The 13,892-nt window shown below is 39.3% G+C and overlaps 1 protein-coding gene and 1 long non-coding RNA gene across 7 annotated transcripts in view; one reads left to right on the forward strand and one right to left on the reverse strand.

Annotated features, from left to right (window-relative positions):
- IFT81 (intraflagellar transport 81) overlaps window positions 1–13,892 on the forward strand; it is a 66,285-nt gene that overhangs the window by 42,288 nt on the left and 10,105 nt on the right. For 2 of the 6 annotated variants that reach the window (XM_039380300.1, XM_039380299.1), the window contains 3 exons: window positions 3,041–3,124; window positions 9,107–9,199; window positions 13,616–13,692. In XM_039380300.1, the coding sequence (XP_039236234.1) occupies window positions 3,041–3,124; window positions 9,107–9,199; window positions 13,616–13,692 (254 nt within the window). Of the gene's footprint in view, window positions 1–3,040; window positions 3,125–3,633; window positions 3,653–6,606; window positions 6,830–9,106; window positions 9,200–13,615; window positions 13,693–13,892 lie in introns of those variants that run through there. The other 4 variants (XM_039380301.1, XM_039380302.1, XM_039380303.1 and 1 more) reach the window with 4 other exon arrangements.
- On the reverse strand, window positions 6,092–7,452 carry LOC120323075. Its single transcript, XR_005563186.1, has 3 exons — window positions 7,329–7,452; window positions 6,314–6,402; window positions 6,092–6,148 (listed from the first exon to the last, which is right to left on the reverse strand). It is a non-coding gene; the product is annotated as an uncharacterized LOC120323075 (long non-coding RNA).

The raw sequence follows: 13,892 nt of genomic DNA on the forward strand, positions 1-13,892 counted from the left end.
AGGTCTGCTGGATTTAGCTCCGTGTTCTTCATCCTGACAGAACAAGCAGGAATTAAAGGGCCAGCACCTGATTTATAGCACACAGAGAATAAAAATCATGGTAATTATCTAAAATAACGATTTCTCCCCAGCACAAATCAACGTTTCACTAGACACATTCTGGTTTATAACTGATTTATAAATTAAGTGTTTGTGGAGGTTTTTCCCAGCACAAACAATTCAAATAACAAGTCCTGAGCAATATAGTTCGATTTTTAGTAGACAGCCATGAGAGGCTGTTGCACAAATCCAGTGCTGAAGAATTAATAGTGTTTATCATTAGAATAAAACTGCATTCTGTACCTTGTATTTAAAGGCATTATTTAAATTTGTTATAAAAAAGTGCATTTTTTACCTTTTCTTTTTTGCACTTCCATTCTGTAAAGTTATTAAAAAATATGGTTTTGCTAATTAAGATACCAACAAGCAGCATTTGCTGAATGCCAGGAACTGGAGTTCTTTTTCTGCAAATGGATCTTCTCCAGCCAATGTCTATTTTCCTGCTTCAGTTCAGTCTCTTATTACACAATAACATGTCATTTTAAGCTTCTAAATTTTATTGCAAGTTCTAAACCCACTCCTTTATACAATAAGCACTTAATTAGGTCTATTCTTGAAACAGGATAAAGCCAAATCCTGCACTTTTTGCTAATACCAGGAAAAATGCAGTTGATAGAAATATGGAAAATGGGATCTTACCAGTTTTCAAAGATGAATTTCTTTCTCTCTCTCTACTTATTTTTCCTGAAATGCAATAGAAAATATGCTTTGCACTTAGGAAGCAACAACAACAAAACCATAAAGACATACATCACATACAAATAATCAGCAGGTGAGGGAAATAATGAAGGAATTAATCTCCCAATTTCTTTATAAATTTTACAACTAGTTCATACTGAAAAAAAAGCCAAAAAATAAAATCCATTAAGATTTTATGCAATTAAAATTTGTAGGAGTTTAATGTTTGGGGTTTTTAAACTGGATTACAGTTTTTTAAATAGCAGTTGAAACTCTAAGGTTATAAAATAAGAATAATTCAGCAGTTTACTTGCTTTACACTATTGCAGCATTTTCTGATGAGTAAACTGGTGTTTAGACCTTTCTTTGCAATTATCACAGAAATCTTAGAGCCATTAGTGAAGAATTACCACTAAAAAAGAATTACCACTAAAAAAACAAAAAGGGCTGATTAATTTGGGGTTCTAAAAAATGGGTAAATTTAAAATTTAAAAAAACCACATTAAAATTATACATTTTGCTTACCAACTGCTATTAAAATGATGCAGTGCTCTAAACCAGAATTCTGGGAACTGCAGCATTAGAAACGTGGAGGTTTTTAAAGTATTTATAAAACATTGTCCCCATCTCCCTCATTTTGTGCTTAAAGCCTGAAGTGTTTTTATAGCACGTTAAAAAGCAAACAGAGCTATGAGAACACTGAAAGTCACCCACAGACAACCTGTTCCACTAATATTTTACATCCACGTTACATCTCCTGTCCCAAACGCTTTCTCTCCTCCACGTGGGCTCTGCTCAGGTGCTGCACAAGCCAGGGAGCAGGAGAGATCCAGGGGATGTTCCCAGGGTAGTGAGGAAAATTGGGCTTTTATTATTTCATGGGCAGGGACAGCATCATCCTGACATTAAATCTCCTTCAGAAAACATCTCCCACAGCTCAGAACTAGAGAGCAATCTGGATTTTAACACCGAGATGGAGCGTGGCTCACTCCGAGTGGGCTCTTACTGTTGTGCTGTTCCTTTTGTGGTTTTTATTTACTATCTCTACTTCAATCACTTGTACTCTGTATTCTACAATCATTTGTATGGGAAATGCATCCATTTAAAATCTTGTCCCAGGAAGGTTCTTTTCTGCTTGTTGGTTTAATTGCAGCGAAGGTTGATTGTAAAACACGCTGAGAGGGAAAGAAGGAACTCATATACTGGAAAAAGCACTATAAATATTTTCCTGGGATCACTAGCACAACCTTGTAACACTTCACCCTGTGCTGTGGAAAGAATTAGACAATCCTTTTATGAAATATCTAAAAGGTGTTTACAATTCCATCCCAAATTACCGTGGCTTTAAAGAAAACATCCCATGATTCTTAATTCCATTATTAAATTTATTTTCAACCTTTTTCTTCATTCTGGTATCAAATTTATTTTCAGCCTTTGAGGGGATTCACTTGCTGGTGACTTGGCAGTGTCAGACAAATGTTGGACTTTTACTGTGACACTTGTTGAAGAATTTGATTGAAACTATATATGTCCAGATAACACCCAACAAAGTGCCCCTCTTGCATTTGTTTCGAGATATTTTTGGAAACAACAGAGGCGACCTTGGACAGAGCTGCTTTTCCAATTTAGGACTTCATTTGGTCTAAGAGAGTAAAATTATACTCCTGAATCCTTTTGTGTACCCACAAACAGGGCAGTTTTATTTTATGCCATCGCAGAATTGTTTTTCTGTACGTTCTCAGCAGTGTTGATCTGTTTAGGGTAAAAATGACTTTAGATAATCAAGAGTTACTTTCAAATGTACATATAAATAGTCTGTGACGTATCACATGTCCCTTAAAAATGTTGTGTAATCCAAAATATCAGCGACCCTTTATGTAACACCTTTGCTCCTCTAGAACCAGAGCTAATAAACAGGGGTTTGTCTTTGCTTATAAACATGAAAAATGAGATTTCAAAGCAGAGCTCACGCAGACTTGATGTAAAGTCTAAATGAGGATTGGCAATGCTAGGATGGGGCTGACACCTGTCCCCTCACAGCACAAACAGTGTTTGTGAGGCTCCCAGTGGAAAAGCCAAGGTTGGGAGCCAGGTTCTCTCATTGGGAGCAGGGGATTGTTTTCTCCTCACTTGGGTTTGCCAGCTGTGCAATCGTATCTGTAACACTTTTTTCCATCTAATCACTTAAGATGTTTTAAATAGTTTGCACTTAATTTTCTATACAATCAATATATTTTAATTCATTTGTATTGCTCTGTTACAGACATCCTGCACTCTGGAACAAAATGGGATTAGTTTGTGGCAATGATAATGCAGTTTCACTGCTGGGAATAAAAGAATTGACAGAGTAAGTGTTCTGGTCATTTCCCCTGCACAGTATTTACTCTCTTCAATCATAATGTTGTCCAGTGTTACCTAATGATCAAATCCAAGAAATAATGTGGAAATTAAATCTAGACATGCCAGTGCAATCTATCTGACAGTGGCATATGTAAATACGCTGCTTGGGAGTATATTGTTTATATGACTTTGATCACACTCGGTGTCAATGCACATTTTTATAGCTCTATTACACCCTGACTGTGACTGATGGCTCAAGTTCTAACTCCAGACTATCCAGTTCCCTCATTTTATGGCATTGTCATGTAAAGTATTTGTGGACAGCTTAAGAGAAGCAACTCTGATCCTGGGAGCCTGTGTGACTGCATTACCATATGCACAAATCAGGATAAAATAAACTATTTGCTTTAGCAACTTTCATCAGAGAATCCCAAAATAATTGACAAACAACTCTCAGTAAGTCTGTTGGCCATGGAGCCAGATCAGCAAGTCACTGCTATTTATGTTATTTTCCAGATGAACAAACCCCACAATGGAACAAAACAGAAGCAAAACCAGTCCTTGTCTCTGTGCTGTGGTCTCAGGGCATTCCCAGGATTCCCAGGCTGATCTCCCTGAGAAACTTCCTGATTCTGGTCCTGAGCATGATTGTTCAGACCCCCAAACCCTCATCCAAACCCTGAGGTTTGGAGTGTTGGGACATAAAGGAATGACACGCAAACGTCACCGAATTTCCCGGTCAGTCCTCGCTCTGAGTGTCCTCAGCTGACCCTGCCACTGCCTAAAAAGTAATTCAGGAGTACAATGTCTGTACCTTTGCGATGTGATAATTCACTGGAAAGGTCGTAGCAGATACAAACAAACAAATATGACACAGACAAACACAGAGACAACTCCTGAAGGAGTTTTTAATTAACCTCTAACGAGGAATTTCAAACCCAGAAAGCATCTCGAGCACCTTCATCGAGCTAATGGAGTCCACGAAATGAAATGTGAGATTTTTCTCCTGCCCTGAGATCTTTTTATAATCCCAGGGAGATAAGATCAGGAGAAGCAGTCCCACAGAGAAGCCCTGTGTGTCTGGATGTGCATGCAACTGTGCACACAAAGTCTCACAAGGTCTCGCTTAGAAACCAGGACACAACACTCTGGGCAGCCTCATATTTGTGGGCCTGTTCTCTGCACATTTCAGTTTTTTACAATTGTCTCCTTTGTGCTGCAGCTGAAACATTAATTATATAACCTTGAGCTGAAATAACTGGAAATTCAATTTTTTTCTTAAACATCAGAGGAAACAAAGAGATTTTGAATATTATATTATTTGAATGTTATTCAATGTTGTCTTCAAAAACTGTAAAGATGCATGAAGGGGAAAGGCCTACAAGAGAAAAAGTGGCTGGCTTGGAGCATGGCAAGGGATGAGAGAGTTTGGGCTTCTGGTTATTGCCCCAGGCAACTGCAGACAAAGCTGCTGCTTCTGCTTGTCTGTCCTCAGAGTGTTGGAATTGGCTGGATTAGACCTCAAATAGAAGGGCAGCAGATTTATCACTGAGCACTAAATTTTGTTTTCATATATGAGAACAACTCCAGGGTAACCTCAGTTAATGAATAACCCAGTCAGTGGTGAAAACTCCTATTTAGTCTGATAAATTTGGCCTTAAACAAAAACTTCTGTTGATACAAAGATATACCACAGGGGAGTAAAAACATTTTCCCTGTGAAAAACATTCAGTCTTGACAGAAGAAAAAAAATTAAATGTTCACATAATTTCATTAAAAAACCTGAAAAATCACGTTTAAAAAAGTCCCACAACTTTATAATGCAAAGTTAAAATTTTCAAAGGAAAATTTAGACTTTTGGGAAAAAAAAAAACAAAACAAAACAACAAAACCAGGTTCTTTAGTCAACACAAAAAAAATAAAACCAACTCAAAATTCTTTGATGGAGAGATTCTCCTTACTTAGAAGATGTACAACCTGTTATTGAGTAGTTCCAATAGAACCAGATTAACTCCTCATCACAGGCTCAGCAATGTTTACAGTATTTATCCTCCAAGAAAAGACATGGATACTGGAGTTTCATAATAAGGGAATTTTTCTTTGATACAGCATCTGCATCAGAGCCAATTTTACCTGCAAATGCATCATTCTGGTGCAATTTATCTTTGTTTGAAACAATCTATGTGGGTACATCCAATTTTTATAAAAGGGCATTCAACAAATAGAGTGGTTTGCAATGTTATTGCTTCACTGACGCATAAATATTGAATCCCCAAACACAACATTAGCTAATTAAGCTGGGGGTGATTATTGGCTGCAGGAAAAGCACACACTAAGGGAGCATGGATTAAGCCTGCCCTCTTACTGCACTTGCTGTGGTTGCTCCCTGAATACAGTGAGGATGTAGGTTTCCAGGAGATTAAATCCAGCAATAATTCACACCTGGAATCTAAAAGAAGGCCAAAGAAAGAAATCATTTAGATGGAGCTTCTTAAATACAGGGTGCTGCATAGACTGTATGGAACTTAAGCCAAAGCTTCTTCAAAGCCAAAATCCCTCCAGTAAAATAGCAGTGAGAAATCTGCTTTTAGCTGGAGTTGTTACTTGGCACATACTCACACATTCTGTGGTACTGAATAGTCAGGAAAACCCAAGTGGTAGCCAGGGGAAGAGGTGGGACTGCCCTGCTCTGTGGCACTTCAGTCTGAACCAGCTTGGCATTATGGTGACAATGGTTTTTTCAGTTGTGCTGGCACAACTCTGTGGGGCTGCACAGCCAGGCTTATCACAATATCCTGGTGAAAGATGATTATTAACTCAGTTGCTCAGTTTATAGCCACAAAATTACTGTGAAAGCACAACTGAAGGGGTGGAGAGCAGTAGGTAGGGAGCTGGGAGCAAGGGACACAGGGAACAAGGGCTGGAGCTTCCTAATCTGCCTTCCCACTCAAAGAAAATGCTTTGCAGAGCTGTACCTCTGTCTGCAGCTCCTTTTGTCCTCAATGTGCTTCAGGCATCAGCTCAAGACAGTCTGGAGACAAATTAGGAAAGTAACAACTGTTTTATTAAAAAGCTCATAAGCCAAGGTGAAATCTTCCCTTTCATCAAAACCTGCTCCCCTAATGGGATGTTGAGTGATCACAAAGTTAAACAGCAGAAAACAAGATAGAAATTTTATCACTTAAGAAATGCTTACCAGGCAACCAGTGCTGGGAGGCAGGAAATTAATGCTCATAACTTCTGGTTAACTCTGTCAGAGGGGTCGTGTTCATCTCCTTTGTGTGTCTAAAAAAATGGAATACAAAGGTGCAGGAGAATCACCTGGGCTTTTGATTTTCCAGGCAATGCTTTTTTCTCCATAAACTCATTGTCCTCCCCTCACAGAACATACACATCTGTTAAACCAGAACATAAAGTTCTGGAAATCTGTCGCCTACTCGATGATATAAATCAGCCTAAATTGCTTTCCTGATGTCATGTCTTGGACAGATCCCTTGTGATTTCCTCAACAGGAATTTTGGAGCGAGCAAAGAGAAATCAGACTGCCCTGATCAGTGCACCCCATCATTTACACTGAGCCTTGCTCCTGTTAAGGCAGGACTTCATGACTTTTGTTTTGTGCTACAATAATTTCCAGACACGTTGTACATGGTCTGTATATTGATAATATGAGGTAAACACGAGAGTGGGGAGGTTATAAAAATGCTTTATGCAAGAAATGGTGGAAAACTCCAAGACACTGGAATCCAGGTATGGGTTATTATGTAATTCAAGTAGACAACATTTTTCAGTCTCTTAAGCAATGAAAAGTTAAGATATGTAATTAAAAAATAAATAAAAAATATGTAATAATATTATCATCATGTGTCTTGTTTATGGTCAGCTTAAGGTATGAGCACAGGAATGATTGCACACTGTGCCAGTCTGGTTTGGGTATTTGCCTTTGCAAAACTAAAGAGATAAGTTGCAAAGGAAACATTTGTAATAGTGTTTTTCTGAGTAAATGCTTTCATCTCGAGCTTTATTAAAAATGCACATAACTAATACAAATGTAATAATAAATGCATGACTGCCAGCAATCCATGCAATATCCTAAAAATGCCATGCAAAATAAAAATGTTTGCTTATAGGAATTGTTAGACTTTCCTCCTTCCATAACCCCTCTGAACTGAATGAACTAACCTCTTTTGAGTCAATCAAGTCACACCTACCTGGGATAAAAGAGTCTGACCCAAATAATCCCGAATTAGATCATCAGCTGCTGACACCATCGATCTCCCGAGGTTTGGGGTGGCCTGAGCTGCCCTTGTTCTCCAGCAGCTCAGAGAACAGACTCCTTCCTGAAAGAAAAGAGGAATTTTAAACAAAAATATGTGCAATACTAAAATAATCATGTTAGGCCTTCATCTTCTTCGAAGTATCTTAATTTGCTGCCATTAACATGTAATCAGAAAACAGATTATGACCTTGTCAAGCAGCAATTATACAGTATTATATTCTTGCTTATACAGTTGGGGTCCTGCTTGCTGCCTTTTATTATACCTTGCAGGAAAATTCAGGTGCTGTTGAAACAATTTTAAGTTCTTAATATCGGGTTTGATCTGCCAAAATCACCACCCAGAAGTTCAGCTGCAAAGACATTCTTTACACTAATCCATTTTCAGAAAGCCAAAAAGCTGGATAAATACTGAAGTTACAAAAGAATGAATTTCCCAATTATTCTCATGTACTGGGTGTTTAATATCTGTTGCCTTTCAAGAACATTATATTCTTGAGATAATTCAAATTGGGACACTGTTTCTAGTGCTACTTTTTCAGTACATAAATGTAGTCATTACATATGGCTTTGAAATTCCACAACGATATCTCTTAAAATAAAAATAAATATTTCAATTTTAGTAGCTTATGATGTAATTAGATAAAAAATGTTGCATGCAAAACTTTTAATTTTATTGCGAATCACTTATTCACAGCAGTGCTCTGATAACTATTAAATCTGTTTGAAAAAGAAAACCTTGTTGGTATCAGGTACAAATAAAACTCATTCCTTTCCAAAACCATTGAGATGAAATCCTTTCAAACACCGACACACCAAGGCACACAATATCCCTCAGAAGGATCAGAAGGCCCTCACAGTAACTGTAGGGTTTTTTTCCTCATTTCTATGGCATATGTTGTATCAGGAATCACAGTTAAAAGAAATTTCATGCTCAAAATGGAAATCGTTTCTCACATGTAACTCAGCCAAAAATTCCTGTGATGGCAGAATTAAATTTGGGGTTGTTCTCAAATGGTAAGGAAGCTACAATATGGAACAATTACCTTTTTTTTATTCCTAACTGCTAAGATTGTTACTTTCTCTGAACATTTATAATCAACTTAAAGACTCATCAGAAACTGTCAAGGAAGTCCATTGTCTCTGCCCAGAATTTCTTTTGAATTTTTTAGAGGAATTTGCATATGTGCTGATCTGGAAGAAATAATTAATCCTTTTTTTATGTAAAATGCAATGAGTATAGCAGATGGGTTCCCTTACAAACACTTCCATGGGAGCAGCACCTCAGCCTCAGCTGAGACTCTTTTTCCCAGACAGACAGGTGGACTCTACCTGAGGGCCAGACCAAGCACCACATCCAAAAATCAAATTCCAGACTGGTCAGACTGGAGAGAGAAAAATTTTGGTGATTTCAGTGTCTGTCTTCTGCCGATATTTTTTATTTTCTTGCAGTAAAAATATCCCAAGAGAAAAAGATCTCACTGCATGTAATTTTTTTTTGTTGAGTCATTTGGTTTGTTTATGAATCCCATGTAGAGGTGTAGCTTTACAAAATGCCTCCTGCATGCAGGAAGAACTTCCCTCAGAACAAACTCTACCTGAGCACCAGGGAAACAAATAAACCTGGAGTGATGACATTTCAAGGGCAAGGAAAAATCCTGTTCAGAGGAGAATTATCTGATTTGGTTCGTGTTTATTTTTACTTATCTCCAGCAATCTGCTCTCCAACAGAAGATGCTTATTTGCAGAAGAGAAGACATTCTCCTTCTTGGAATTATGCCCAACAGGAGCCACTAAGGACAAGAGGTACATCCTGAGAATGTATTAATTAGCTCATGTAATAGGTGACCAGTGTTGGAAAAGTTGACACAATACTTTGTGTCATATCTCTTAACTAGTCAAAGATAAATTATTCATTTCTTCCCATCACGCTTCTTATCCACTAGGCTAGAACTACCTTCCACTCAGGAGCCCATATTCCAAAGTAAAATATGCTACATGTGAAATTTTAGAATTAATTATTCCCAAATTACTTGTGTCGAGAAGCTCCAGGGTACAGCTCAGCTAATTTATTTTACACATGCTTGCTGCCAAGTTAGAGGGTTTTACAATTTCACAAGAAATCTTTTCCTCTGAGGAACTGTTTGGAGAAACTTTTTCAATCCCAGTATCCTGCAATGAAGGAATAACTCCAGGTTGCAAGCTGAAGTAAACCTGATTGTAGCAGACTGGTGCCTAGGTTAGGAAGCAGAAAAGACCTGTTAGTTTTTTTGCTGCAGCTGAATCACTGAGAAAAATGCAAAAGGGAAAATTAAGGCTCAACCCTTATTTTTAGGTTATTTCTAATGCAGTGACTTTGTCTTGCAAACTCTTTCACTTAAGGCTTTGACTAATGCCGAGTTACTGGTGTGCCACTGATGGTATCCAGTAGTTACTGAATATAAACCTGAATGTTTGTGCCCTCCAAGTCTTTGCCTCAGTAATATCTTTAAATATGTAATAGTCTCTGCCTGTTGGCTTGTTTTCTCATAGGGAGGGTGACAGAACATTTTGTGTTCTCTTATCTTCAATAGCAATGAAACAGGAGGAGCTCCACAATGCGAAACCAAATCTACTGCTATTAATACAACATCCCAGCCACAGAGAGGAGATTTGTTTATTTACCAAAGCTAGAGATGCCTCTCTCTGACCTTTCCAGAGCTTGTATGCTTTAGCTGGGAATAGATTCCTCAGAACTGGGCTCTCTCTTAAAAATATACAGTAAAAAACATACACACACACCCCCGAAACAGAGCCCAGGCTGCAGCCCAAATTGCACGAAATGACACACAGCTTTGGATAGTTAGAGTGAGTCTAACTAGGGCACAGTCCATATTCAGTTTTGATTCCTCTGCTAGAGCACAGAGATCACTCAGCTTTGCAAAGCCCACTCGCCTTCCTCGCTGCCACTCAGCGACACGTTCAGCTGATATAACCATACATGGGCCCATTTTCTGTCTCAGGCCTAACAGCTCTCTGCAGCCCAAGAAACCTGCCAGGATGGATCTTCTTCTTTGCAGAATTATAAAGTGCTTCAAACTGTAAGGTATTTAAAAAAAAAAAATAATAAAAAAATCTGAGCTAGAGATTGCCTTCTCGTGGAATCCGCCCTGCTTCACCTGTGCTTTAAACCAGTGAAAATCATCCCATACATACACAAATCAAACATTTTTGAACTAGATTTTTCACAGTTAGTTGTATTTACTGACCTGTCTGTACAACTTAAAATAGTATCTGCAAGAGTTAAATCTTGCATTAGCATTAGGGATTCAACCTGATTTAACCTCACAGACTCAGATCTATTTGGTTAAGCTGGTGCATCTCTGATACAGCAAGAACCCAGAGTCCTCCACAGCTCCCTTTGGTGATCCTTGCTGGACAGGCTCACATTTAATTCCCCAGCCCTCTGCTCTCCAGAAGCAGCTGCCCTGCACCACAGTTGGCAGAAAGGAGTGTGGGTTGGCTCCTCAGCTCAGAATATTAATTCAACTTACCACCAATTTTGGTTCCTGCTCCGTGACTGATATTTTAGTCTAAGCAGACTAACAGGGAATTACAGAAGCAGATCTGGGAGTAGGAAACCAAGGAATGAACTGGCTCTACATATCCTGATTAAAAAGTAATAATCCCTAAACAACATAAAGGAAAGCAATAGTTATGCCATCTCCTCCTCCAACTGAGTTATGACAGAAGGCAGCACAGTCCTAGCAAGACCCAGACTTATTGGGCAGCTGTCAGATAAGCTCTGAGCTTGCTTAACTAACCCTCCAAAGACCAAGTTCTGCAGGCTCAGTCTGGGTTTAAGGCACTGCAGTGGGTTCCCTGCTCTGCTCCCCCTGCCCTCTGCCATCCCTCAGTCATGCTGGCCCAGTGCTCCTGAAGCAGAATTCCAAAAGCCACTCACCTGAAAAGTAATTCAGGGATAAAAGTCAGCCAGCCCTGTTCAGTGCTCAGTTCCCAGTGTGACTGCCCTGTCTGCCAGCTACACTGGGAACTTGCTTGTAGGGCTGAACTCTGAAACTACCTGGTTTAAATCAACTTTTTCTACCCTGGAGGACTTTCCAGTGCCTGTAACCATGCAGGGAGGGAGGATAAAGGGATGGAAAGCAGGAGCAAAGTGTAAGGTGGGAGCACAATTTCTTCTTTTGGCAGAAGTACCAGATATGGGGCAGCTTGTTTGTTGAACTATGTATTATGTCACAGTCTTGTTTTAATTATAATTTTACTATCATTGTTCTCTAAGCTTTACATAAGGGCTGTGGTTTGACCATAGAAATCGTCTGTAGAATTAGAAAGAAAAGGCAAGAGTCTAAAATAACTGTCTTTTCTCTGCAACCATTGGGCAAAATTATCTATAATAATATTATTCTCAACCACACAGCAGCTTGGAAGGCCAAAAAACTGTCTTTAATTACTCTAGAAATTATTTCACACTCTTCAAGGAACTGGTTTAGCAGTGATGCATCCCCTCATGCTCTGACCAACTTCACACTTCATTTTTTATCCAAATCTAAGAAACAGGCTTTGGGGACCTTGTCGGTATTCCTTCCTACTCAAGTCTGTTCCCATCTGCCTGATCCCCTCAGTGACTTTAGAATACTTCTTTTGTGTCACCAGAGCTACTGCTGCCTCCCAGTCAAACTTCCCACACCAATCTCTCAAACTGCTTTTGCACGTTCAGTTTCTGTTTCTGCAAGTGCATGAATAAGGGTTTGGTCGTGTGCACAAAATTTACTATGACCATTTTTACAATTTAGGTTCAGGCAGAGAACTCTGTACACATGGCAAAGCTCTGGCTCCGTGGGAAATCGTCAAAAAGCATCTGATCCCAGGAATTAGGGGAAAGTTTTGAGAGGAACCTGTGGAAAGGGGTCCCTCGCCCTGCCTGATTCACAGCTGGGGTTTCTCCCTGGCAGTTGAGACCGGTGATGTGAGAGGTTAGACAGGAGTGGGAGCAGATTCCTGTGGGGCTTCACCAGCCAAATTCCTATCTAGGAAAAGGTTGCTACAGCAACTCTGAGCCTCCTGAGATACAGAAATTATTGTAAGGGCTGCTGAAATGCCTCCCCACTGCTCTGAGACAGGATAAGGAAAATCCTCCCCTTTGATACAGAACGGTTGCTCACTGCCACACTTCACACAAGCAGCAGGTTTCCTGAACTTTCCCAGGAGCTGATGGATACCTTACCCTTTCCCAAATGCAGTTCCTCATTTACATGTAATGCAAACATAGAAATAATAAACCTAAACATCACAAAACAAGGACTTCAGTTCCAACACCTTTTTTTCCCATGGAGACCGTAAGAGAAAAAACAAATCATATGGCAGAAGTTAATATTCTGCTGAGTGGGCTGGACAGAATATAGAAACCTGTCCAAAGCCAAAATATGTCTTTTCCAGACTAGAGTTTGTGGTTTTCAAAAACCACATAGATGGAAAAAAACATAAACAAAGCAAACCAGGACAAAACCCCTCAGAGCTCCTCAATGACTGTCAGCAGGTTTTTGGCTGCCCCCAGCCTGTGCCTGTTTTCCTCTGGCATCTGGCCCGTTCACAGGTCGTTCAGTCCACTGGACTGTGTAATAAATACCAGACAGAGATGATGCTTTAGACAGAACAGGAACACTTGTGACTGAAACAGGTCCTGAATCTAGAATGGGGTGGCCTGAGGACAATCAGAGCATAAAAGCAGCCAATGGTGTACACTGTAAGTGGAAAAACTTTCTCCAAATTGCTCCCGTTTCCCTTCTTTTCCCTCCTCAACAACACCGCTTGGTCAAGAAGCCAAAGCTGAAAACAGCAGGATCAATGTTGTGAAGTAGTACCTGTGCTTACCTGAAATAACTGGATGCTGTTTAAAATTATTTCTTTAAAAACAGGAATCATAACTTTTGAACAGATGCTCAATTTAAACCTCTTGTGGCATTTTGGCCACAACAAAAAGGACCAAATTCCCTTGGGAATAAATTTAGTCAAATCGATGAAGTTACCTCCTGGCTGAATCTGGCCCAACACGCCCAAAGCATCCTTTGGGATTGTTCAGTTCCAAGTGTTGCACTAATCCAGTCTCCTGCAGTTCCTGAAGGCTATAATGTTTGGTGTAAGTGTATGGCATTTTAGACTTTTTGACACAAGCTTGGTATCATCAGTAGAGTATTTCATTGCTTTCTTACCTTTTGCCAGGTCTGTGAGCTTTTGGATTAGCACTGAAAAGCTTGAGAACAAACTCTGCTTTCAGTATGACAAAATATCTTGCTCAGGTCAGAGAAAATTTTTATTTTTACTTCTCTCAGTTTAGTGTCTGCTGTGAAGATGATTCTCAGAGATCAAGAAAAGCATATAATGTTTAAAACAAAACATTTGTTAACCAAGGATTTCCTGGATATTTCTGCTTTCTTATTTATACTACGTCCTGGACCTTGTGAAATCACTGTTTAACTTTCAGTATTATTAATGGAAG

The sequence above is a fragment of the Pipra filicauda genome, unplaced genomic scaffold (genome assembly GCF_003945595.2).
Source record: "Pipra filicauda isolate LSUMZ 115617 unplaced genomic scaffold, ASM394559v2 scaffold192_size1418226_pilon, whole genome shotgun sequence".
NCBI classification, from domain to species: domain Eukaryota; kingdom Metazoa; phylum Chordata; class Aves; order Passeriformes; family Pipridae; genus Pipra; species Pipra filicauda.